General features: G+C 50.1%; 3 protein-coding genes and 1 pseudogene across 3 annotated transcripts; 3 read left to right on the forward strand and 1 right to left on the reverse strand.

Annotated features, from left to right (window-relative positions):
- Positions 1 to 269: 269 nt before the first annotated feature.
- On the reverse strand, positions 270 to 4,162 carry LOC112349509 (pentatricopeptide repeat-containing protein At2g39620-like). Its single transcript, XM_024684053.1, has 3 exons — positions 4,079 to 4,162; positions 3,927 to 4,029; positions 270 to 3,860 (listed from the first exon to the last, which is right to left on the reverse strand). Coding segments are annotated over exons 2-3 (3,510 nt in total). The 5' UTR covers positions 3,928 to 4,029; positions 4,079 to 4,162; the 3' UTR covers positions 270 to 351.
- A 51-nt stretch (positions 4,163 to 4,213) lies between these two features.
- On the forward strand, positions 4,214 to 6,756 carry LOC9659781. The gene is made up of 10 exons (XM_024684074.1): positions 4,214 to 4,342; positions 4,574 to 4,719; positions 4,796 to 4,905; positions 4,959 to 5,004; positions 5,069 to 5,179; positions 5,238 to 5,300; positions 5,355 to 5,412; positions 5,459 to 6,101; positions 6,159 to 6,570; positions 6,631 to 6,756. Exons 1-8 carry the CDS (start codon positions 4,315 to 4,317, stop codon positions 5,590 to 5,592), a joined length of 696 nt encoding a protein of 231 aa, XP_024539842.1. The 5' UTR covers positions 4,214 to 4,314; the 3' UTR covers positions 5,593 to 6,101; positions 6,159 to 6,570; positions 6,631 to 6,756.
- A 759-nt stretch (positions 6,757 to 7,515) lies between these two features.
- Positions 7,516 to 13,458, forward strand: LOC9659255 (annotated as a pseudogene).
- Positions 13,459 to 13,787: 329 nt separating this feature from the next.
- LOC9659256 (germin-like protein 1-1) lies at positions 13,788 to 14,429 on the forward strand. The gene has a single exon (XM_002978815.2). It carries the CDS (start codon positions 13,788 to 13,790, stop codon positions 14,427 to 14,429), a length of 642 nt encoding a protein of 213 aa, XP_002978861.2.
- The last annotated feature ends 10,497 nt before the right edge of the window (positions 14,430 to 24,926 follow it).

Raw genomic sequence — 24,926 nt, forward strand, 5'->3', positions numbered from 1 at the left:
GGTGAGCTCTTACCGAGATCGGGACGATATATTCGCAACCATTCATATGCTTCCCTACACCCGGTTTGCGGAAGCATATGAATGGTTGCGAATGTATCGCGATCTCGCCCAACAGCTAATAGAAGACGACCACGTGTCAAAATAGCATAATTCTGGCATCTTTCTAAAATTTCTCGCGGCCTCTTATTTTTCTCTTTAATTGTTCTTTCATAGTTCCCATATATAAGAAACCTAAAGCGCTTTTTTTGCACAAGCTTTTAAAGGGGGTGTAGTGGTTTCCAAACTTTCAATCCTGAAAAGATATCCCGGGTTCGACTCCTGGCATCCTCAACCTTAAATTTTTTGCTCTAGCTAGAGCTGGATATTCTTTGGTATGTTCTTCCTTCTCAACTCCTGGATTTGAGCTTGCTCCTCCCTCATGCCACTGCTCGCGTAGATCGCCTCCATCAACAAATACCCCGCCTCGTGCCTCGCCTCCACTTCAACCAGCCGATCGAAAGCAAGCTTTCCGACCGCCGCATTCTTCCACTTCTTGCAAGCGCCCAGCACCGTTCTCCAAGCAACACCACTCGCCTCACAAGGCATGGCTTTCACCATCTCCACCGCTTCCTCCAGCTCGTTTGCGCGGCCGAGAGCGTCCACCATACAGTGGTAGTGCTCGGCCCCGGGACGAACTCCATACTTCGCTTCCACCTCCTTGAAGTAGCGCTTCGCTTGGTGGACAAGCCCGCCATGGCTGCACGCCGTGAGCACGCAAAGAAGTGCGATCCCATCTGGTTGGAAGCCTTCGTCTTGCATCTCGTCGAAGAGCTTGAAAACCATTCGCGTGTCCCCGTCGCGGCTGTGTGCTGCTATCACGGACGTCCAGGCAACCGCGTCTGGTTTCTCCAGGGACTCGAAGACCTGCTGTGCCTTCGCTGCGTCCCCGGCTTTGCCATAGCCATCGACGACGCCGTTCGCTACAACGGGATCGTCCTCGAGTCCACACCTGGAGATATCTGCGTGAATTCCCTGCAGAGGCTCCAAGGCTCCCACGCTGCTGCTACCTTTGAGAGCAGCCACGAAAGTTGGCGCGTCGGGTCTGTATCCCTGTGCTCGCATTCGATGGAAGAGTTGCAGAGAAAGCTCCCCCTGACCACTTTCGGCGAGCCCGAGTATCATCACAGTCCAGGACACCGCGTCGTGAAGGCGCACCTTTTGGAACACCTTCCAGGCGTCCCGGATGCTTCCACACTTGGCGTAGAAGCTGACGAGCGCGCTGGCTAGAAAAGTGTCCGAGTCGAATTCAAAGCTGGCCGCTCGAGCGTGAATCCCCACGGCTTTCTCGAGTGCCTCCTCTACTTTCACGAGCCGTCCATCCCCATCTGTCTTCCCTGCTAGACTGCTGCAAGCCTTGAGTGCCGCACAAAACGTTCGAGAGGTTGGAACGCAGCTGCTGTTCGTCTCGAAGATACTCAGGGCCTCTTCTGCTTCCCCGTTTGTGACATATCCCAGGATCAAAGCGTTCCACGAGACGGGATCCTGAGGCGTCATCCCATCAAAAACTTTTCGAGCGTCGGCCAAACTCCCACACTTGACGTACATGTCCACCAGTGCGTTCGCCACACTGACGTCCGTGTCGTAGCCACTCTTGAATGCTTGAGAGTGCACAGCTGCGCCTGTTCCCAGCGACTCAGCCTTCACCATCCTTCCTTCCACTTCCTTGGCTTCCTCTGTTGCTCCCAATACACTGCAGGCCCTGATGGCAGCGGCAAAACTGTACGCATTTGGTAGAAGTCCCGCCGGTTCCATGCACGAGAAAACTTCCAGAGCGAGCTTCGGTTCTCCGCAGTCGACATATGCCATGAGCAAGGCAGTCCATGATACCACACTGCGCTGTGGCATCTTGTCAAAGACTATCCGGGCGTCCATCAAACTTCCACACCTTGAGAACGTATCTAGTAGAGCATTGGCGAAGAGAATTCCATTCTCAAAACCGTGTCCCGCAGCTTGCAAATGGACTTCCATAGCCTTCTCAAGAGATTCCAGCTTGACAAGCTTCCCCTCCACGTCAGTCCCCTCCTCTTTAGCTGCAAGATCAACACACGCTTTGAGAGCTCCAACAAATGTCGAAGAGTTTGGAGCACAGACCTTTGCTGCTAGTATTTCCGCTAGTAACTCCAAAGCCGTACCACCCTCGCTGTTTTCTGCGTATCCAAGCATCAACGCGTTCCACGAGACCACACTGTGCTCCCGCATCGTGTCGAAGACTTTGCGGGAATCGAGCAAACTCCCACACTTGGCATACATGTCGACGAGTGTGGTCGCCACGAAAGCCTCCGAGACAGAACCGATCTCTGCTGCCTGCGAGTGAATGGCCAGTCCCTTCTCTAAAGCCTGTAACTTGACGACCACTCCGTAGATTTCCTTCTTTTCTTCGTCGGCTGCAAAGGTGGTACAAGCTTTCAGAGCAGCGACCAAAGTTGAGGCATTTGGTTGGCAGCCGTCCTCACTGATCCATTCAAACATCTCCAAGGCGAGCTCTGCTTTCCTGTTCTCGACATATCCCAGCAACAACGCGTTCCAGGACACAACGCTGTGAAAACACATCCTGTCGAAAATCCTTCGAGAATCAACCAGGCTCCCACACTTTGCGTACATATCCAGCAAAGTGTTGGTGACGACTATCTCCAAATCGTAGCCAGATTGCGCAGCTTTCAAGTGAATTCCCATCCCCTTCTCTAAAGACTCCAGTTTCACCACCATTCCGTCAACCTGCTTGCCTTCTTCTGCTACTGCCAAATAAGAGCACGCCTTTGTGACAGCCACGAAGCTGCACGCGTCGGGAAGACAGCCTCGAGGTCTCATGTGTCGAAACAGTTCCAAAGAGAGCTCGGGTTCCCCGTTTTCCGCATAGCCGAGGATCAAAGAGTTCCAAGCCACGACGTTGTGACCAACCATCCTGTCGAAGACGAGACGCGAGTCTCGCATGCTTCCACACTTCGCGTACATGTCGATGACAGTGCTCGACACAAAAATGTCCGAGTCGTATCCGCGTTTTGCAGCCTCTGAATGTAGAGCCAGACTCTTCTCCAGGGACTCCAAGCTCACAAGCTTGCCATCCAGCACCGCTTTTCCTTCTTCTTTCAATCCCATGTCCGCGCAGGCTTTGCAACCGGCAACGACAGTCCGAGCATTCGGCGAGCAGCGTTTAGTCCGCATGAGCTCGAACAGATCCATAGCCAGCTCCCCTTCCCCATTCTCTGCGTATCCAAGCATCAGCCCGTTCCAGAGTATCACGTCGTCGTGGGAATCCAGCTTGTCAAACACCTGCTTAGCATCCTCCATGCTTCCACACTTCGCATACATCTCGATCATGCTGCTTGCCAGGAACCTGTCCGAGTCGAAACCAAGCCTCGCAGCTTGATCGTGCAGAGAAATCCCTCTTTCCAGCGAAGCCACCCTCACAAACGTGCCGTCAACACGTGTGAACTCCTCCCTGAGAGCCAGGCGGCCGCAAGCTTTGGTAGCGGCTACGAGAATCCGAGCATCCGGTGGACAGCCAGCGTCTTCCATGCGAGAGAAAAGCTCCAGCGCGAGCTCTCCATTTCCATCCTCGGCGTGGCCCAGCATCAATGACGTGAGAGCAATGGCGTTGTGGCAAGGCATCCTGTCAAAGACACTGTGAGCGTCGGCCATGCTCCCACACTTGGCGTATGCGTTAACCAAAGCGCTGGCTGCGTAAACGCTGGACACTTCACCTCTTTCCATGGCGTCTGCGTGGATGCTCTTGATGCGCTTGACATCCCCGGAGCTCGCGCACGACTTGAGCGCCGCGAGAAGGCTGGGAAGATTTCTCCTGGCATTTTTGGAAGCGCTCACTGCAATATCGAGGAGACAATCAATCAAATCCAACAATGTAGCGGGGAAGATCTAGAAATACTCACTAAGAATCCCTCAATCGGTGAGATTCTCCGGCAGCTCTCGCAGCGCGCGTTTGTTGGCGCTGGAAGGAAGCCTTCGTCCTCGATCGCGCTGGCGAGCTTCCATCTGCGATCAAAAGAGCGACATTCCAGGATTATGGAGCTCGGTGACAAACCTCTGGATGCCGATCCATGCCTGGCACATTGCGGGAACGAGCATTTTCTCCCAATCTCTAGGAAGAACCCTAGAACTCTTGCTGACGTGGCGGCTTAAGGGTTTGGGATGTATATATAGAAGACATGCTCTAGAGAATTTTTTTTTTTGTGTGGGAGGGAGGAACACAAAGGCGAGCGCTGGACGGGTTTTCATCGGCTCGACCATGCTGAGGAGCTCGGCGCTGGGCAGATTTTCATGGAATATCAGCGCAGCGGCACTGCAGGTGAGATTCCAGTGCCCTACCGGCGCGTAGCTCGTAGAAATCCTTCTCGCGACAATCCCCAATCTCTCCTCGCGCTCCTCCTCTAGCAGCTAGGGAGTTCGATTGCGAGCGGCAGCGGCAGTAGCGTCTCCGGGAAGCCCTAGTGTGTGGCGATCGAATTCGCGGGCTTAGGGTTTAGAGAGCTTCCTCTCCTTCCAGCGAGCGCACGCTAACGGTGGACTGCCCGCGCAGACGATTATGACATGGCTCCTCGCAAGGGAGTTCTCCGGAGGTACGATAGCAGGAAGCTCCAGATGAAGAAACTCCAGGAGCTAGAGCAGGAGGCTTACAAGGCTGTGATGAGAGCTTTCAATGCTCAATCCGATGGCCTCTCTTGGGTATGATGAATTCTACTTGTGTTTAGCTCGTCTCACTTGCTTTGATTTTTTTTTTGTTCTCTCTATCTTTTTGCAGGGTAGAGAAAGGCTGATGTCTGATCTGCGCAAAGAGCTTAGAGTGTCCGACGAACTCCACCGAGAGTTCCTGAGTAGAATGCCCGAAGATAAAACTGTGATGCAAATCAGGTATTTTCGATCAGAATTTTTTGAGGTGGAGAGCGCTATTAAATGTTCCACAGGGACTGTAGAAGAGCTGGCCAGGAACAAACGGGTAAAAAGAGGAAGGTGTGTGCTTTCCATTTTGCTGGTGGGTTTCCTGTGTACTGATTAAATCCTTTCGGACTTGCAGAGCAACGCTACCGGTGTGCTAAAGAGGTTTCCGAAAGGAAAAAAGTCAAGGGTCGATGCTCTGAAACCGGAGGAGCCCGAGCTACTGACAATAGACGCCCTTCAACATGAGGTACCAGCTACTTGCTGTACTTTGCTTTTTCATTTGCTTTTTGATATTTGTAATGCAGGTGGGACTGCTAGAGGTGGAGCTGGATGCAACTCGGCTAGCCAGGGCGAAAAAGGCAGCATATGTACGTGAGCTCCGGGATGTGTTTCAGAAACTCACACGGAGTTTATGCTTGTAGGAATACAAGACCAAGCTTATGGATGCCTTGGAACAAGCTGGGCAGGACAACGAAGATGGTAAGTTCAGTTTTTCTTGTTCATTGAGAGTAACTCTGTGTCGTAGATTCGGAGAAAACGGAGGACAGGGATCCAGTTCCAGGCACGGCCGATACTCAACCGCAATCACAGTCCCAGGAAAACGTGAATACTGAGAACACTGAGAATACCGAGTGTAAACCCGGGCACGAGGACGGGTGAGCAAGCCACAATAGACGTGGGGGTGGGGGCTAAAAAATTTTGACCGCGAGGTACGGCTTCTTTTTAATTTTTTTTTTCCCCGGTGACGCTGCTGCTGGCGGGTGCAAAGTGAATGCACGAATGTTCATGGCGCCATTTGTACTATTCAATGAATTCTGAAAGTTCTTTCTCTGTTACATCTTTTCTACTAATCGCGGGCGCTGTAGAAAATCTCGCAGCGCGATCTCAAGCACTGGAGGTTTTTGTTCTAACATCTTAATGGTTTTGCTGACTCTTTTCTATGCAGAAGTCGACAGGTGTTCCTTGTGTTCACAGGTCTGACTAGAAATTTGTTTCCAGGATTTGTAAGTTCCGAGCTAAAGTTTTGATTTGCTTTGTGCAGTTTCGACGCGTAGAGCTTCGTAAAAGCTGAGCAGTGTACGGACGTTGATCTGGACTTTGGGAGTCATCCGCTTATCAATGACCCCTTACGTGTGAGGAAAAGGAGAAGGATCGTTTTGACGAGCCAGGTACTGGTGATGATACTCGGAGTTTCAAGCTTTCCACTCCACTAACGCTTTTGCCAGGCGAAAACCCAAGATTGCTTGCGCTGGAGCCAAACACTTGTCAGCTCGGCTCCAAGCTTGCTTGAATGGAAGCTCTGGAGCTCTCATTAGAGCTGTAGGGCCGTTGCTCCACCTCGCTAAAGTTCTGGTCGCGGGCTCTCGATCGATCGGCTTCCAGAAAAGAAAAGCAAGGTTCGTTTCTCATTTGCTTGTGCATGTTTGAGCGCTTTCCAGAGATCTGCCAAAGAATAATGAGGAATGGTACCACCAATATCGCAAGAGTTCCATTATTTATATCGCGTGAGCACAGCTAGATCCCAATTTCCCAGCTGCTTGAGTTGGCACCCCTGCCTAGGCGACACAATCGCAAGTCATCTCGCACAGATGGTTTCATCTGGTCCGTTCGCTGCTCGATGATCCATCCAGGGAAAAGGTTGGTTGAATCATGCAAAAGTGTGGCTACTGTACTGAAAACCATTCTTTGTTCACGCAGAATTTCTTTGGCGACTACCTACGCGTCGCTGGAGACTAAAGTTTATAGCAAACAAAAAATCTAGGAGATATCCCACACAAACTTGGTGTGTTTAGGTGGTGAGAATCTTAATAGTCCTCGACAAGATCCACAGTCTAGAAGATCATTACGTATCCCACACACAAGAAGTAACGCGAGAAAAAAAACAATCTATTGTAAGTTGGAGTGGAATACCATTGTTCACGAAAGAAAATTGTAAGTTACCTGACGCCCTGGCCAGTGTGAGGAATGTCTCGTCTCTATCTATCCTGAGCCTACACACTTTTCGCTCGTACGGCCTCCACTATGCTGTTCTTGCTCGAGATCTTCCTGGGCTTGTACGGACGAGATCACTGTCGATGTGGTCCTCTTTCTTTTTCCTGGGTCGATTGAATTCATCGTGGAGGACAAGAGATCAAGGGTACCTGGGGGGGGCCAATCTTCGTTTGGATCTAAGTTTTTGGTGACCAGCCGCCATCCAATACACGGGCAGTAAGAACCACATACGATATAGTTAAAACTTAATGGTGGATTCCTTTCTAGAACGACGATGACCGATTGATCGAAACTTTTGGCTTAATCTTTCTTTCAAGTGTTAAGACTTGGAAGAAATGTCCTGCCAAGTTCATCCACAATGCATGGACGCCATTGTGGAAAGTCTGGAAGAAGAAAAGAAGAAGCTAACGCTCATGTATGTACCTACACTGTGGGGGCATTTTGTACGTACGCTCTTGTCTTTGTCTTTCGTTTCGCCACTGACTTGCGCCAATACCAAAAACCTGTATGAGAAACCAAAAAAATAAAATAAAAAACACGCCGTAGAGCTTACTCTAGTCGTATGCTTACACGTATTGTATTTCATGATCTCCCTATAAACAGCAACCCATGCATTGCTTTTGATCCGCGAAGAACTCAAATTTCCATGCAAGGGAAGTGATCTTAAACTGCTCAACTCGCTGGCAAGCGATCGAGGTAAGAAACTTCTCCTTTGATTTTTTCTTGTGAGTTGCCGATCGATCGAGAATCGAGATCGAATGCATGTAGAGCTTGCAGCAGCGATCGAATCGCTCCCAAGTTGGTGGTTTCGATCTTTTCACGGGGTGTTCTCTTTTATTTTTTGTTAATCCCTCCTCTTTTTCTTCCTCTTGCCGCCTTCTTTTTCCGGCATTTTTGGGGGGTGTCGATCGAATCCACTCTTGTAGGATATAAAATTTCATCCATCCCCATTCTTCTTTAGTTTCTATATTTTTCTTGGTTTCCTCACTTTCGTCATACTCTTCTTGTGTGTTGTTACCAGGAGGAGGATCATTCGCCCAAGCGAAACATAAAAACAATCCTTTTAGTAGAGTTTCGATCGATCTTTCTCTCCACCTAACTTGATCTCGCCTTCCTTCTAGAGAGAGCCACTGGTCCATCCATCCAGAGCCAGCAGCAAGCAGTAGAGTAGCAGCCAAGAAAGGATTTCACCGCAAGCCAGCCAAAGCGGCAGGGATTCATCCAGGATCATCAAACCGAAAAGCAAGAAAGGCGCTCCATCGATCGATCTTGTGCCACTCCAAATTCTCCTCTTTCCTCCTGCATTGCATTGATCATCCAAAGCTGCGCACGCTGCTCTACGAGCCGAGCCATCGCTTTGCTCATTGAAATCCACCGCTACCACCGTCAAAGCAAAGCAAGCGCAAAGGCACGAAAAGGAGAGTGAGGGTTTCAGTGCACTGGCAGAGACGAGAAAGGAGGCCAAGAAAAAAGGTGAAGTGGTGGCTGCGCTGTGCTGCACTTAAATGATTTATCATTGATTACCCGCGAAATCGATATATCGACATATCCATCTCCTTCAATTCGCGAGCGACACAGAGCAAGCAGGCACAGAGCCGAGCAGAGGATTCTCTCTCTCTTTTTTTTTGCCACCTAGTTTTGTCTTGCCAGAAAATTTTCTTCTTTTTCTCCTGGTTTGCGAGCCCAATTAATGCTGGGCTCTGATCAATTCGGGAGCTGAGGTAGGTCGTCAAGCGAAGCAGCAGCAGGAGTACAAGATGCTGCTGCTGCGATTGAAAGATTTCCCTATCTTCTTCCAGGCGGGATCATCATCTCCTGGAAGATCCGCGGCGCAACCACGCAAGTCGCGATTTTGAGCACCTGGGTCGGCTTCTGCGGCGTCGAATCGATCGCCCATCATCGCCGATCGCGCCCGGAGCATCGATCCGAGGAGAGCCGAGCTGCCAAGAACAGGGGAGGTGAGAAAAGAAAAGGAAATGCCGGTTCGCGACTGCGAAGAACAGATGGGTCGCACTGGCAGTAGCACGAATGTGGATCGTCATGATCATCATGGGCAGGATCGTCATCGTCAACAGCTGGTGGAACATCATCACCAGGATCACATAGTTTTGGAAGTGACTCTGGATGTTCACAGGGACTCTGTAACGCTGAGGAGCGTTTCTCCAGTCGCTGATCCATCGCCCACAACAATCTCCTCGAGGATCATCATCGACGATAGTACCACCAGCGCCACCACCGCGCAAAATCGCCAGGGAGGAGGCGGCGTCGCGATCACCATCCCGGTGAGAGCAGCAGCGCCACTGCCGCCATCCAATTCCAAGGGGAAGCATGACGCGCGGATCATGCCAGTGGATTTCTCGCCCGATCGAGAGCCCCCAGCAGCGGCGGCGGCGGCGGCGGCGGCGGCAGCTCCACCCGCGATCGCCACAACCAGTCGCGCGATCGAGGGGCTTCGCTTCATCGACAAATCCAACCGCGACACGAATTGGGAGACGGTGGATGCGCGATTCCGGAAGCTCAGCGCTGGCAGGCCCGATGGGAGGCTGGCGAGATCGGATTTTGGGGCGTGTATAGGTGAGCTCTCTCTGTTCTTGGCTGGAATCTCTCTGATCGCTCGCTCGCTCCAGGGATGAAAACCAAGGAGTTTGCCGGGCAGCTCTTCGATGCATTGTCGCGGCGGCGAGGCAAGGAGGGATTGACGAGCATTGGGCGAGAAGAGCTGAGCGATTACTGGCTCGACATGACGGACAAGCGCTTCGATTCGCGAATGCGCATCTTCTTCGACCTGTAAGGCGCTGATTTCTTGCGATTTCTTCCTGTCGCTGATGCGATCGTGCTGCCACGCAGCTGCGACAAGGATCTGGACGGGCGAATCTTCGAGGACGAGGTAAAAGAGGTAAGAACCTTTCTATCCCAGCAAATGCCGTGTCTGGGTATCTTGGACTGAGCGAGTGATTCCAGGTGATCTTGCTCAGCGCGTCCGCGAATCGGCTCTCGATCCTCGAGGAGCAGGCCGAGGAGTACGCGGCACTCATCATGGAGGAGCTGGATCGCGAGAAGAACGGCTACATTGGCGTAAGATCATCACTCTTTCACCCATCCAAGCTTACGTGAATCTCTTGGATCTCCAGTTGCTCCAGCTCGAGGGACTGCTGCGAAGCCCCAGCGCCTGCGACCACCAGAGCCAGATGATAAGCTCCTCGGCGACGCTGCCCAAGAGCGCGATCGGGAGGATGGAATCGCTGAGGCGGCGCGCGAGGGTGGTGCTCCTGGACGACTGGCAGCGCGTGTGGATGATCGCGCTGTGGTTCGCGGTGATGGCGGTGCTCTTTAGCTGGAAGTTCATCCAGTATAGCTACCGCTCGGGGTTTCCAGTGATGGGCTACTGCCTGTGCACTGCCAAGGGCGCCGCCGAGACGCTCAAGCTCAACATGGCGCTCATCCTTCTCCCGGTTTGCCGGAATACCATCACTTGGCTGAGATCCACCGCGCTCGCCACCATCGTTCCCTTCGACGATAACATCAACTTTCACAAGGTTAGTCTTCTCTCTCCTCTTTCGGTTCTCGTTTGCTTTGATCTTCGCCATAGCTGAGCATGTTTGTCCTACTAGCTTTTCTCTCTCTTTTGTTTTGCTTCCTTCTTCTTTGGGCTCTTTTTTTTTTTGTTCTTTCTCGTTCTACCATAGTTTTCCTTGGGTTTGCAGTGTTTTTGTGTGAGAATTGTTTCTATTTGCTGCACTCTTGTCTAGATGGATCATATTTTGTTTTTCTGGCTCTCTCCATCACGTTTTTGTTCTTGATTCACATTTTTGCTGGCTGGATTGGATTAATGTTTTGCAACTTTGTTTTCCCTCTTTGTCTTCTGCAATATTTTTTTTGTCTTTCTCCTTCGCGAACGCTGCTAACTGAGTTACTCCCACGCACATCTCCCTGATCATGTAAGCCAAGTTTTTCTTCCATGGCTGTCTGTTTTTTGTTTGGTTCTTCGTCACCGCGATGTGTCTCTCCTTTTGTTCCTTCTTCTTCGCTGCGTCCATCTTTTGCAGTGGTTTGAGTTTTTTTGTTAAAGTTCTTCGCTAAATCTTCACTGTGCTACTGCCAGGAATTTTTTTTCACTACTTCCTGGCTTTTTGTTTTCACTCTTCTGGTTGATTCTCTCCAGCTGGCTGCCTGTTGCTTGCTGGTCCCTGGTGTTTCTTTCCTTTGTGCCTTTATGCTTTTATTTTCTCTAGTTTCAATCAATCAGTTGATCATAATGTTCTCCCTTGACTGATTGATTGTTCTTCGTGTGATCCTGACAGTGGAAAGCTAAAGTATTGTTTCGACCGTCTCTGGTACTTGGCTTGGGTAATGGGTGCTTTGTTGTATATGCCTTTCTTATACTTTTCGTTGCTTCATCGTCATCGCCATTGTCGTCTTTTTTGCATTGACGAATCTGAGCTTCTTACATGTTTTTTCTTCTTCTTTTTTTTTTTTCTGGAGATCAGCTGGTTGCAGTAGCAATCGTGATTGGAGTTTTCCTCCACGGGGGAGTTCACTTAACCTGCGATTTTTACCGGATTTCCAGCGCGGACTACATCAAGTTCATACAGACACTAGGCGTGAACTTCAAGTTTGCCCAGCCGACGTACCTGGATTTGGTGCTTTCGATCGAGGGAATGACCGGGATTATCATGGTGCTGCTCATGATCATCGCGTTTTTGCTGGCCACGCACTGGTCGAGGAGAAATCTCGTCAAGCTCCACTGGCCATTCCACAGGTTGACGGGCTTCAATGCCTTTTGGTACTCGCACCACTTGTTCGTCCTCGTCTACGGTCTTCTCATCGTTCACTCCATTTTCTTGTTCCTCGCTCGGGGCTGGAGAGAAAAAACGGTAAATCACTTTTATTTTCTTCTTTGTGTCTCGTTGTTCTAAAGCTTTTCCTTCACAGGCTTGGATGTATATAGCTATACCCGCGCTCTTGTACACTGGCGAGAGGACTCTGCGAACGCTGAGAGCTTGTACTTACAAAGTTAGCATTGTAAAGGTAAACAAAGATGGAATTTTTGTCCAGTTTTGCTCACGATTTGCGATCTTTCAGGCATCCATTTATTCAGGAAACGTTCTTGCTTTATACATGACTAAGCCTCCGGGTTTTAGATATCAAAGTGGAATGTATCTCTTCTTGCAATGCCCCGCGGTGTCGCCCTTCGAATGGTAAGCTAGATTTGTGTATGTGTGGTTCGTTTCTTAAGGATTTGTCCGTGTTACAGGCATCCATTCTCCATAACTTCGGCACCGGGAGATGAATATGTAAGTGTACACATACGCAGCCTCGGGGATTGGACGCAAGAGCTAATGAAGATCTTTTCTCAAGTAAGTTTTTCGGGAGAAAGATTTCATGGCTTATGTGCTTTTCTTGCAGGTTGTAGATCAGCCAAATGAGCAGCTCAAGTAAGTTATCTTAGCTTTTCGTATGATCTCTAAAGTGTTTTCCTTTTTTTTTTATCTTTGTCTCGTGTAGATATCCCAAGCTCTGTGTTGATGGACCATATGGAGCACCATCCCAGGATTTCAAAAAGTATGATATCCTATTGCTGGTGGGACTTGGAATTGGAGCAACACCATTTATAAGCATCCTGAGAGACATGTTGAATCATTTAAAGTCAGCCGAACAGCTTCCTGTAAGTATTTTATCTTCTTTTCTTTTTTCCTCCAGAAGCAATGAACTTACACACATTATCTTCCAGGGATCTCAAAGTCCATTCAGCAAGATGTTCGATGCTGCCAGAAAAAAAGCCAAGAAAAATAGAGGCCCTACGAACGCTTACTTCTACTGGGTCACCAGAGAGCAAAGCTCCTTTGAATGGTTCAAGGGAGTCATGAACGAAGTCTCTCAGCTTGATCACAAGGTCAGGAAAACGTTTGTGATTTCTATCTCCTCCTTTTACAAATCGTTTTGGTGCTTCTTTGCAGGCCGTGATCGAGATGCATAACTATCTAACGAGTGTTTACGAAGAAGGAGACGCTCGCTCCACGCTTATCGGTTTGGTCCAAGCGTTGCATCACGCACGAAGCGGTGTTGATATTGTCTCTGGCACTCGGGTAAGTTCCTTTCTAGTTAATGTTCTTTCTTCTTATTTGTTCTTTCGATTTCTTCCCCAGGTTCGAACGCATTTTGCTCGTCCAAACTGGAGGAAAGTGTTTGCGAGGCTTGCATCGATTCATCCAGGTGCCAGAATAGGTGTGTTTTACTGCGGAAACTCGGCAGCAGGAAAGGAGCTCGACCTTCTCTCGCGGTCTTACTCGGAGAAATCAAATACCAAGTTCATTTTCCACAAGGAAAAGTTCTAGCGGATCAACCTGACTGAATTTTGTGTACAAAAACATGACCAAAGGACACCAGACAATTTTTCTCTAGCTTATGTAAAAAGGATAAAAGGCAAAGTTTTATAAGCTACAAGGATCTTACAGTTTGTTTAAGGCTTTGCAATTTGTAACATGAGTTGGTTTATATGTATACTTATGATCATATCAATTAATTAGAACATTACATATTTGAGGATTTTAATTTTTTTTATTGATAATAGATAATTGTCTCATTTCTTGTGGGTTATTGTCAACTGACGCGTACAAGAAACCTTCAATGGAGAAATATTTAAAACGTGGGCGAAGCAAGAACTCCCACATTGTCAACACAAAGTGACGGGTCACATCGCAACTGCTGTGTTTCATGGAACCTTCTCCAAGCCTTTCCATCCATCCTTTAAATACCTTCACAACCATCTCACAAATCAAGGAAAGAAAGAGGTCACTCTTCTAATTCTTAGCCATCGCTTTCTCGTTTGTTTCCTCAAGTTCCAGGGATCACTCAAGAACACGATGATGATCACACTCCTCCAACTTCTCGTCATTGCGGCACCAATCTTCCAGGTGATCACAGCCTCCGACGCCGATCCCCTCCAGGACTTTTGCGTGGCCGACCTCGCAAAGGACCTCACTCTCAATGGCTACCCTTGCAAGCGAGCAGCCAACACCACCACCGAGGATTTCATCTTCTCGGGCCTTCGAAACTCTGCAAACACCAGCGGCCCATCGAGAGCCGACGCGGTGTTTGGCTTCGTCCACGATTTTCCTGGGCTCAACTCTCTCGGCCTCGCCATTGCCAGGCTCGACTTTGCTCCCGGCGGTCTCATCCCTCCACACACGCATCCGCGAGGCTCGGAGATCATCTACGTCGTGGAAGGGAGCTTGTACGCCGGATTCGTCACCACCCAGAACCAGCTCTTTGCTCGGGTCATCTCCAAAGGCGATGTGATGATCTTCCCGCGGGGTTTGATCCACTGGCAGCTCAACGTCGGTAACACCACCGCCATGGCCATCGTGACATTGGATTCGCAGTCACCGGGCTTCCAGCTTATTGCAAGCTCCATGTTTGGGTCGGACATCCTGGACGAGGTGCTCGTCAAGACCTTCTTTATTGATGAGAACGCGGTTCGGCAGCTCAAGGCTACGTTCTCCTAAATAGAGTAAGAATAAATCTTGTAAGGCAGATTTTTTGGAAACTTATTCTTTGGTTCTCACTAATAAATTTTGCTTATGTTTATTAACTTTGTTGCTTATTTCTAAAACGTAAAAATTTGAGGTTTAAAAAATATTGTCTTTTTATTGACCTCATCTCCCACTATAAACTTTAGTACACTATTGAATTCAAAATTTAGTATACTCTTGAATCCAATATTGAAGTCATATTGAATTTGTTAAATTTCTTTATTTTTTTCTTCACTTGTATATATAACTCATGTAGCTTCATCAATAATTTATTATTGTAATCACTTTAAAAACTTAAATTAGAATTTAAATCTTTCAAGATTCACAAATGATAATAGTATTGTAAGTGCATGGAATATGGAAATGGATACAAAATGTGCATATCAATTAGCCCAAAAACCCTAATTTATATACAAGAACAAGTGGTCCAAATTAAAACCAATCTAATAGTGTGAGACACAAAATCCCTAGGCCCCAAAGTGGAGCCGGAAAGGGTGCCACATGGTAGTGGCTGAAGCGAGAGCCAAACGAGCGTAACACGTTTGGACCAAAAGCTCTGACTTGAAAAGTCAAGAGCGGGAGTGGAACTCCCAACGAAGTGCTCAAGGAACGAGCATGAAGCGAGCAAAAAGCGAGGCTCCAAAAAGGGACCCAAAAGGACCAACACATGACACGTGGAAGTGTCCGAGATGGACTCGAGTTGGAGTCCGAAGTGGAGTCCAAGATGGACTCGAGTTGGAGTCCGAAGTGGAGTCCGAGATGGACCCGAGTTGGAGTCCGAAGTGGAGTCCGAGATGGACCCGAGTTGGAGTCCGAAGTGGAGTCCGAGGTGGACCCGAGAAGGACCCGAAATGGAGTCCGAGATGGAGTCCGAGATGGACCCGAAATGGAGTCCGAGATGGACCCGAGATGGACCCGAAATGGAGTCCGAGATGGACCCGAGATGGAGTCCAAGATGGACCCGAGATGGAGTCCGAGATGGAGTCCGAGATGGAGTCCGAGATGGACCCGAAATGGAGTCCGAGATGGACCCGAGATGGACCCGAAATGGAGTCCGAGATGGACCCGAGATGGAGTCCGGGATGGACCCGAGATGGAGTCCGAGATGGAGTCCGAGATGGAGTCCGAAGTCGAGACCGAGACCGGGACCGAGACCGAGACCGAGACCGAGACCGAGACCGAGATCGGGACCGAGAACGAGACCAAGGCCGAGGCCGAGGCCGAGACCGAGCCCGAGCCCGAGTCCGAGTCCGAGTCCGAGTCCGAGTCCGAGTCCGAGTCCGAGTCCGAGTCCGAGTCTGAGAGGGTGAAAGCCCAAAGCGTTCGTCTCCCAGACCCTGGGGGGTTTGGTGAGCTCCAAAAGTATAGTAGGGGGGGAGGACTGCAGTGGAGCCAGTTTGGCCAGGAAAGGCCAGTTTGGCCCAGGAAGGCTGGACCCAGTGTTGGGTGATGAGCTGCCCACTGGGAAGTCCAAGACTAGAGTGAACATAGACCGACAAGCGGGGTAGCTTGGTGAAGTGTTCAAGAGCCGGCTCTAGTTCCCCCGGGAGATCGACTGGCCGATGCTCCCAGTCCAAGTGTGGGTGGCACTACCTACTTGGATACCTGGTGTGGCTCAACGGAACCCGCTCTAAGCCCCTGGCTAGAGCACCCAAGGGCAGAAGGCGAGGAGAGTACCCAGGTGGCTCGCGTAAGGCCATGGTGTTCCGAAATGTTGTCCCAAAGGCCCAGACTGTGGAAAGGAAGAGGAGCAGTCCTCTGGGATAGTGACCAAGGACACAGTCGTGTGGTGAGGAAGTCCCAGAGGACCGTGGGACTTAGTGGTCTGGCCTGTGGGTCTCGATCCAGTGGCAGTGTTGGCAAACACGGCCAGGGGCAGAAAGGGACTTAGTGGGGACTGACAGAGGGATATTGGGGAAGGCTATTCCCCTTGTCGGTGGGCATCCTAAGGATGCTAAGGAGTGGATCTGAGATGACCACTCACGGATGGTTTGCCTAGTCTTGGAGAGCTAAGATGGTGATGCAAGTGGTATTGGACTACCAGGGTGGCAAAGGTGATCGGGCATGGCCTTAGCGTAACGGGCTGCTATGTCGGTGGTACCTTTGAGTGTCGGTCATGGGATCGGACACGTGGAGCACTTGGACCAAGTGCAAATGTTGAGTGGCATGGATGCCATTCTCGGGGCTAGCAAGTCCCAAGTCCTGGATTAGACTTATGGAGGTTGCGAATGAGACTCCTCCAAGTGGTCAGAGGTGTGGTTAAGTGACTAAAGTAGAATGGAAAATTTAGTCGCTTACAATTTGGTATCGGAGCTGTTCCTTAGTCCGACTTTTATTGGTGCTCAAGTATATCACCACTAGTGTTGGCATCGGAAGGTCCGAGGAGTGGGCCTATCCTTGAGGAGTAGCAAGTCAGGAAGACATGGCTCTCCATTACAGTTCATGTGTGAACTTGTAGACGAGGTGGTGGATAGAAAAGGGCCAATAATGGAACGACTTGGGATCTTGGGAATAGTGCAAGGTTTTCCTCATTGAGTTGAGGATGTGATCCAGATAAGCATTTGTCTCAGCAAATTGGCTAAGGTTGTTGTGGTAAACAACTAAAGTTGGGATCACGGGAAAGATAGAGACTCCAAAACAATAAAGGAGTCACAAGATTATCCTCATATAGTTGAGGTTGATACTCATGAATGTGAGACCAGAGGTAATGACCGTGGGAGGTCAAATACAGAAGAGGACTCAAGTCCTTGAAATGGTAGCCGGGGCTACCTTTAATAAATGATGAAACAACCCAAGGAGTTGGGGGGTGTACTTAGAGATGAGTGGTATTCTCATCGCATGGACAAGTAGTCCTAAAGGGGCAAAAGTTGCCCCCAGAGAACAAAATCAAGTGTCGGAGTAACACTTGTGAAAATAGTCCTTTTGAGTAGGACAGGAATGCAAGAAGTGTATTCCAGTGAGCTAGTGCCTCACAAGTAAGACCTTACGGGTCTGTGGATTAACTAAGTGTAAGCGACTAAATTTTCCATTTTACTTTAGTCACTTAACCACACCTCTGACCACTTGGAGGAGTCTCATTCGCAACCTCCATAAGTCCAATCCAGGACTTGGGACTTGCTAGCCCCGAGAATGGCATCCATGCCACTCAACATTTGCACTTGGTCCAAGTGCTCCACGTGTCCGATCCCATGACCGACACTCAAAGGTACCACCGACATAGCAGCCCGTTACGCTAAGGCCATGCCCGATCACCTTTGCCACCCTAGTAGTCCAATACCACTTGCATCACCATCTTGGCTCTCCAAGACTAGGCAAACCATCCGTGAGTGGTCATCTCAGATCCACTCCTTAGCATCCTTAGGATGCCCGCAAACCTGGGGAATCGCCTTCCCCAAAGTCCCTTTGTCAGTTCCTACCAAGTCCCTTTCTGCCCCTGGCCGTGTTTGCCAACACTGCCACTGGATCGAGGCCCACAGGCCCGACCACTAAGTCCCATGGTCCTCTGGGACTTCCTCACCACACGACTGTGTCCTTGGTCACTACCCCAGAGGACTGCTCCTCTTACTTTCCACAGTCTAGGCCTTTGGGACAATTTTTCGGAACACCGTGGCCTTACGCGAGCCACCTGGGTACTCTCCCCACCTTTCGCCTTTAGGTGCTCTAGCCATGGGCTTAGAGCGAGGTTCCGTTGAGCCACGCCTGGTATCCAAGTAGGTAGTGCCACCCACACTTGGACTGGGAGCATCGGCCAGTCGATCTCCCGGGGGAACTAGAGCCGGCTCTTGAACACTTCACCAAGCTACCCCGCTTGTCGGTCTGTGTTCACTCTAGTCTTGGACTTCCCAGTGGGCAGCTCATCACCCAACACTGGGTCCGGCCTTCCTGGGCCAAACTGGCCTTTCCTGGCCAAACTGGCTCCACTGCAGTCCTCCCCCTTACTATACTTTTGGAGCTCACCAAACCCCCCAGGGTCTGGGAGACGAACGCTTTGGGCTTTCACCCTCTCAGACTCGAACTCATACTTGGACTCGGACTCGGACTCGGACTCGGACTCGGGCTCGGGCTCGGGCTCGGTCTCGGCCTCGGCCTCGGTCTTGTTCTCGGTCCCGATCTCGGTCTCGGTCCCGATCTCGGTCTCGGTCTCGGTCTCGGTCTCAACTTCGAACTCCATCTCGGACTCCATCTCGGACTCCATCTCGGACTCCATCTCGGACTCCATTTCGGGTCCATCTTGGACTCCATCTCGGGTCCATCTCGGACTCCATCTCGGGTCCATCTCGGACTCCATCTCGGACTCCATTTCGGGTCCATCTCGGGTCCACCTCGAACTCCATTTCGGGTCCATCTCGGACTCCATCTCGGGTCCATCTCGGACTCCATCTCGGACTCCATTTTGGGTCCATCTCGGGTCCACCTCGGACTCCATCTCGGACTCTATTTCGGGTCCATCTCGGGTCCACCTCGGACTCCACTTCGGACTCCAACTCGGGTCCATCTCGGACTCCACTTTGGACTCCAACTCGAGTCCATCTCGGACACTTCCACGTGTCATGTGTTGGTCCTTTTGGGTCCCTTTTTGGAGCCTCGCTTTTTGCTCGCTTCGTGCTCGTTGCTCGAGCACTTCTTTGGGAGTTCCACTCCCGCTCTTGACTTTTCAAGTCGGAGCTTTTGGTCCAAACGTGTTACGCTCGTTTGGCTCTCGCTTCAGCCACTACCACGTGGCACCCTTCCCGGCTCCACTTTGGGGCCTAGGGATTTTGTGTCTCACACTAAGTCCAAAATTGCTAGATGACTCAAGTAGAGTCAAGGGATGGTCTTAAAAGGATTGATGGAAGCATTTGGACTAAAGTGTGTTGTACCCCACAAAGGATGGGGGGGGATCATAGGATCCAAGGATGAGAATAAAGGGTATCTCATCGATGGCAAAATGTGCCATGCTAAAGTTATGGGAAAGGTGTTCCCAGAAGAAAACAACTTTGACACAAATGTGAGACACAAAATCCCTAGGCCCCAAAGTGGAGCCGGAAGGGCGCCACATGGTAGTGGCCGAAGCGAGAGCCAAACGAGCGTAACACGTTTGGACCAAAAGCTCCGACTTGAAAAGTCAAGAGCGGGAGTGGAACTCCCAACGAAGTGCTCGAGGAACAAGCACGAAGCGAGCAAAAGGCAAGGCTCCAAAAAGGGACCCAAAAGGACCAACACATGACACGTGGGAGTGTCCGAGATGGACTCGAGATGGAGTCCGAGATGGACCCGAGATGGAGTCCGAGATGGACCCGAAATGGAGTTCGAGGTGGACCCGAGATGGACCCGAAATGGAGTCCGAGATGGAGTCCGAGATGGACCCGAGATGGAGTCCGAGATGGAGTCCGAGATGGACCCAAGATGGACCCGAGATGGAGTCCGAGATGGAGTCCGAGATGGAGTCCGAAGTCGAGACCGAGACCGGAACCGAGACCGGGACCGAGACCGAGACCGAGACCGAGACCGAGATCGGGACCGAGACCGAGACCGAGGCCGAGGCCAAGACCGAGCCCGAGCCCGAGTCCGAGTCCGAATCCGAGTCCGAGTCCGAGTCCGAGTCCGAGTCTGAGTCCGAGTCCGGAGCCTGAGAGGGTGAAAGCCCAAAGCGTTCGTCTCCCAGACCCTGGGGGGTTTGGTGAGCTCCAAAAGTATAGTAGGGGGAGGACTGCAGTGGAGCCAGTTTAGCCAGGAAAGGCCAGTTTGGCCCAGGAAGGCCGGACCCAGTGTTGGGTGATGAGCTGCCCACTGGGAAGTCCAAGACTAGAGTGAACACGGACCGACAAGTGGGGTAGCTTGGTGAAGTGTTCAAGAGCCGGCTCTAGTTCCCCCGGGAGATCGACTGGCCGATGCTCCCAGTCCAAGTGTGGGTGGCACTACCTACTTGGATACCAGGCGTGGCTCAACGGAACCTCGCTCTAAGCCCATGACTAGAGCACCTAAAGGCGATAGGTGGGGAGAGTACCCAGGTGGCTCGCGTAAGGCCACGGTGTTCCGAAATGTCATCCCAAAGGCCCAGACTGTGGAAAGGAAGAGGAGCAGTCCTCTGGGGTAGTGACCAAGGACACAGTCATGTGGTGAGGAAGTCCCAGAGGACCGTGGGACTTAGTGGTCGGGCCTGTGGACCTCGATCCAGTGGCAGTGTTGGCAAACACGGCCAGGGGCAGAAAGGGACTTGGTAGGAACTGACAAAGGGACTTTGGGGAAGGCGATTCCCCAGGTCTGTGGGCATCTTAAGGATGCTAAGGAGTGGATCTAGGATGACCCCTCATAGACAGATGGCGCAGTCTTGGAGAGACGGGATGGTGATGCAAGTGGTATTGGACCATTTGCGCAGCAAAGGTGAATGGGCATGGCCTTAGCGTAACGGGCCGAGATGTCAGTGGTACCTTTGGGTGTCGGTCATGGGATCGGACACGTGGAGCACTTGGACCAAGTGCAAAGGTTGAGTGGCATGGATGCCATTCTCGGGGCTAGCAAGCCCCAAGTCCTAAATGGGACTTATGGAGGTTGTGAATGAGACTCCTCCAAGTGGTCGGAGGTGTGGTTAAGTGACTAAAGTAGAATGGAAAAATTTGTCGCTTACAATTTGGTATTGGAGCCGTTCCTTAGTCCGACTTTTATTGGTGCTCAAGTATATCACCACTAGTGTTGGCATCGGAAGGTCCGAGGAGTGGGCCTATCCTCGAGGAGTAGCAAGTCGGGAAGACATGGCTCTCCATTACAGTTCATGTGTGAACTTGTAGACGAGGTGGTGGATAGAAAAGGGCCAATAATGGAACGACTTTGGGATCTTGGGAACAGTGCAAGGTTTTCCTCATTGAGTTGAGGATGTGATCCGGATGAGCATTTGTCTCAGCAAATTGGCTAAGGTTGTTGTGGTAAACAACTAAAGTTGGGATCACGGGAAATATAAAGACTCCAAAATAATAAAGGAGTCACAAGATTATCCTCATATAGTTGAGGTTGGTATTCGTGAATGTGAGACCAGAGGTAATGACCGTGGGAGGTCAAATACGGAAGAGGACTCAAGTCCTTGAAATGGTAGCTGGGGCTACCTTTAATAAATGTTGGAACAACCCAAGGAGTTAGGGGGTGTACTTAGAGATGAGTGGTATTCTCATCGCATGGACAAGTAGTCCTAAAGGGGCAAAAGTTGCCCCCAGAGAACAAAGTCAAGTGTCGGAGTAACACTTGTGAAAATAGTCCTTTTGAGTAGGACAGGAATGCAAGAAGTGTATTCCAATGAGCTAGTGCCTCACAAGTAAGACCTTATGGGTCTGTGGATTAACCAAGTCCAAAACTGCTGGATGACTCAAGTAGAGTCAAGGGATGGTCCTAAAAGGACTGATGGAAGCATTTGGACTAAGGTATGTTGTACCCCACAAAGGATGGGGGGGATCATAGGATCCAAGGATGAGAACAGAGGGTATCTCATCGATGGCAAAATGTGCCATGCTAAAGTTATGGGAAAGGTGTTCCCAGAAGAAAACAACTTTGACATAAAGTTGTGTGTGACCTCTATGGGGCAGTGCTAACGGATGGTTGGCATGAGAAACAGCGGTGTTGGTCTTGGCAAAGACTTAGACATGAAGGGGAAATGTCATAGAGGTAGGCTCGTGGAGCCGATGGTGTGGAGACACCAAATGTGCCAAGGTGTGATACCTTGAGGCTATGTTGGTGGGTTCATGAGAACCCCTTGCCAAAGGAATCCTAATGGAAATGGGAATGGCATAGCCTAAGCTGCAGAGCATGCAGTTGGAGTGTGGTGACCCAGATAATGATGGAGGTGTGAAAGCACCAAGCAATGAGTTGTAGGACTTGACAACTATGAGGCAACTAAGCAAGAGGTGCAAAATAACTGGTTAAACGGGTAGAAGGTAGCTACCCAAGACTTCTTAATAGCATAAGGAAGTTGGATATACCCTTACGGGGGATAAGTTGCTTGTGTTGCGATATAGTAAGTCAATGTCATAAAAGGAAATACTCATTGTCAAGAAAGCCATCATTGGGACACCCGGACACTCTAGAGCACCAGAAGGTGGTGTTTGATGTCGCGAGGGCAATGGATAAAGCCCAAGGGACTAAGTCCCTAGCGAATTATGAATAGAAGGTGCTATCCAAATGTCCAAGGTTGCGGAGGCAGGAGAGGACTGTCTACCCGAGTTGGACAAAGCCAAAAATGGAATTTTGGCAAGGCTAGTGATGGGCATGTAAAGGCCCATAAGCAACAATGTAATCCCAGTGTGTGGGATTATAAGGTGAGCATACCCGGATTGAGGAACCACTCCCTAGGCTATTGGGTAGGTTCATCCCTAAGAATACTTGCTAAAGCAAGATAGAAAGTGCAAAGCTATCCTCCTGGTCTGGAGGAGAATGACCAAAAGAAAGGTGTGAAGCCAAAAAGCAAGAAGTAAGGGGATAGAACCGAACCATAGGAATCAAAGGGCATAACCAAGGTTGGTTATGCCAGCTGGGAGTGGAGAATCAAGTGGGGGCTCGAGGGTGTTGCCGCTAGCAATCGTGATGCCATGGAGAGTCTAAAATATGGAATTGTCCATGTTAGACTATGTGGCATTTGGAAGGCTTGCAAAAAGGGAGGCCTTAGCAAGCTGAGGGACAGAGTTCCTTCAAGGTTCCCAAAGACAATTCTAGGTAGCTTAGTACCTAGAAAGGCCAAGTGTAAATGGTTCATGGAACCCGCGAAATCAGAGTGGCGCAGCAGAAGCGTGGTCTTGAAGCTTGCCATGAGGCAAGGCTATCAAGGTTAGGGAAGTAGTTCCCGAGTGTTCAAAGAGAGGGCTTTGAACGAAAGTCGATGGTCAAGGACTTTCACGCTTATGCAGGAACCATGTTACAGTGGTCGGAGGACCTGCCAAGCGAGATTGGCACGTCGGGGGAACAAATACCCTAGTTGAAGGTGATAACTTCAAAAAGGGTGGGCCATGGGGCCGAGCATGGAGGAGTCCATGCATGATCACAGACATGTCAAGTGAGAGGACTTGGCAGTGTGGAGGAACTAGGTTCCTAAGCTGTGATCTGTAGCGCGCTTTAAAAATAGGTTGGTGCACCGGCGTGGGGAGTCACGCCAGGCATCTAGTGTGATGCCGTCCGTAGATGCATATACAGAGGTTGGGTTCGAGTCCCGACCCTCTAGTGCTTGGGTTCGAGTCCCAAATCACTAGGGCGTGGTGATGGTTTGGAATATGAGGACACTCATATTTCGGTGGTCATGGACTCTCAGTGGGGAGACTGGTTTGGGCACACCGCCAAGCGAGGGATGCCTCGGAGTCGTGATGCACGGTTAGATTGCTTAGAGTGAAAGCTCGGCATATCTAACTTGAACACTTTGGTGCAAAAGGCACCAAGGACGTGGTGAATGAGATGGGGACACCCAGTCTTAGTTGCTATGGATCCTTGGTCGGAAGGGCTGGCTTGGGCGCACTGCCAAGTGTGGGGGATGCCCCCGGGGTCGTAGTTAACAAGTTAAAGGTCTGGAAGACCTAGTACCTATTGGCAAACCTGTTAAGGTGCCGAGGTGAGATCACTAGGTGATCTTGTGGCTAAATAAGGACAAGGTCCTTGTTTGGGTTAAGGAATAAGGTTCCTAGTTCAAAGTGTTGATTTGAACTATTGATGATGGTGTGGCTTGGTCAAGGTGACCAAGTGGGAAAAGCACCTTAGGGAAATGAGCTATGTCATTGCGATGGCATAGTGTGTCCAAGGAAAGTAGTCTCTAAAGAGACCCATGAGAGGGTCACAAAGTTGGGCCGAGGATAGAGCCCACAGCAGAAGATGCTAAAAGAGACTTACTAGGGGTGAACACTCTAGTTTTGGCAAAACAGAGCCTTTGCTATGGAATCAAAAGAACACCTCAAGGAGGGAGGTAGAAATTCGATGTTGCTTGGTGCAACAATCAAAGGATAGGAGCAAAAGATGAATGGCCAAGATAGAGCCGTGGAATTCCTTGGAAGGAATCCAAGTGACAAAGTTAGGCGAGGAACACTAATGTGTTGGACGCTAACAAATTGCGGGAAAGGAAGTGTGTTTCCAAGGATGGATTCCGAATTGCTCCGATTTGGCGAAAGTGGAAGCTCCAAGGGAGGGAGCGGTAAGGTAGCCAAATGATAGGGCGATGGACAACCCTAGCACAAAGTGTGATAAATGGGACTTAGTGCCCAAGGTGGCACGAAATAGAAGAGAGGATGATGATGCCCTCAAGTAATGAACTTTCTAGGATAGGGAAGTGGAGTTGCACAATCTGTGCAATGCAAGGTGTTAGAGACACCTAGGGAATTGACTTCCAAAAGTCAAAAGAGTAAAAGTTCCAAAGTGCAAACATTCAATAGATGGAAATTGAGACTACTCGAGAAGGAGTAGTGGGATTGACTTAGAGAAGGGTCTCTAAGAGGTTTAGCGAGAACTAAACCAATAAAAGGAGAGAACCAC

The sequence above is a fragment of the Selaginella moellendorffii genome, unplaced genomic scaffold (genome assembly GCF_000143415.4).
Source record: "Selaginella moellendorffii unplaced genomic scaffold, v1.0 SELMOscaffold_39, whole genome shotgun sequence".
In the NCBI taxonomy this organism is placed as follows: Eukaryota; Viridiplantae; Streptophyta; class Lycopodiopsida; order Selaginellales; family Selaginellaceae; genus Selaginella; species Selaginella moellendorffii.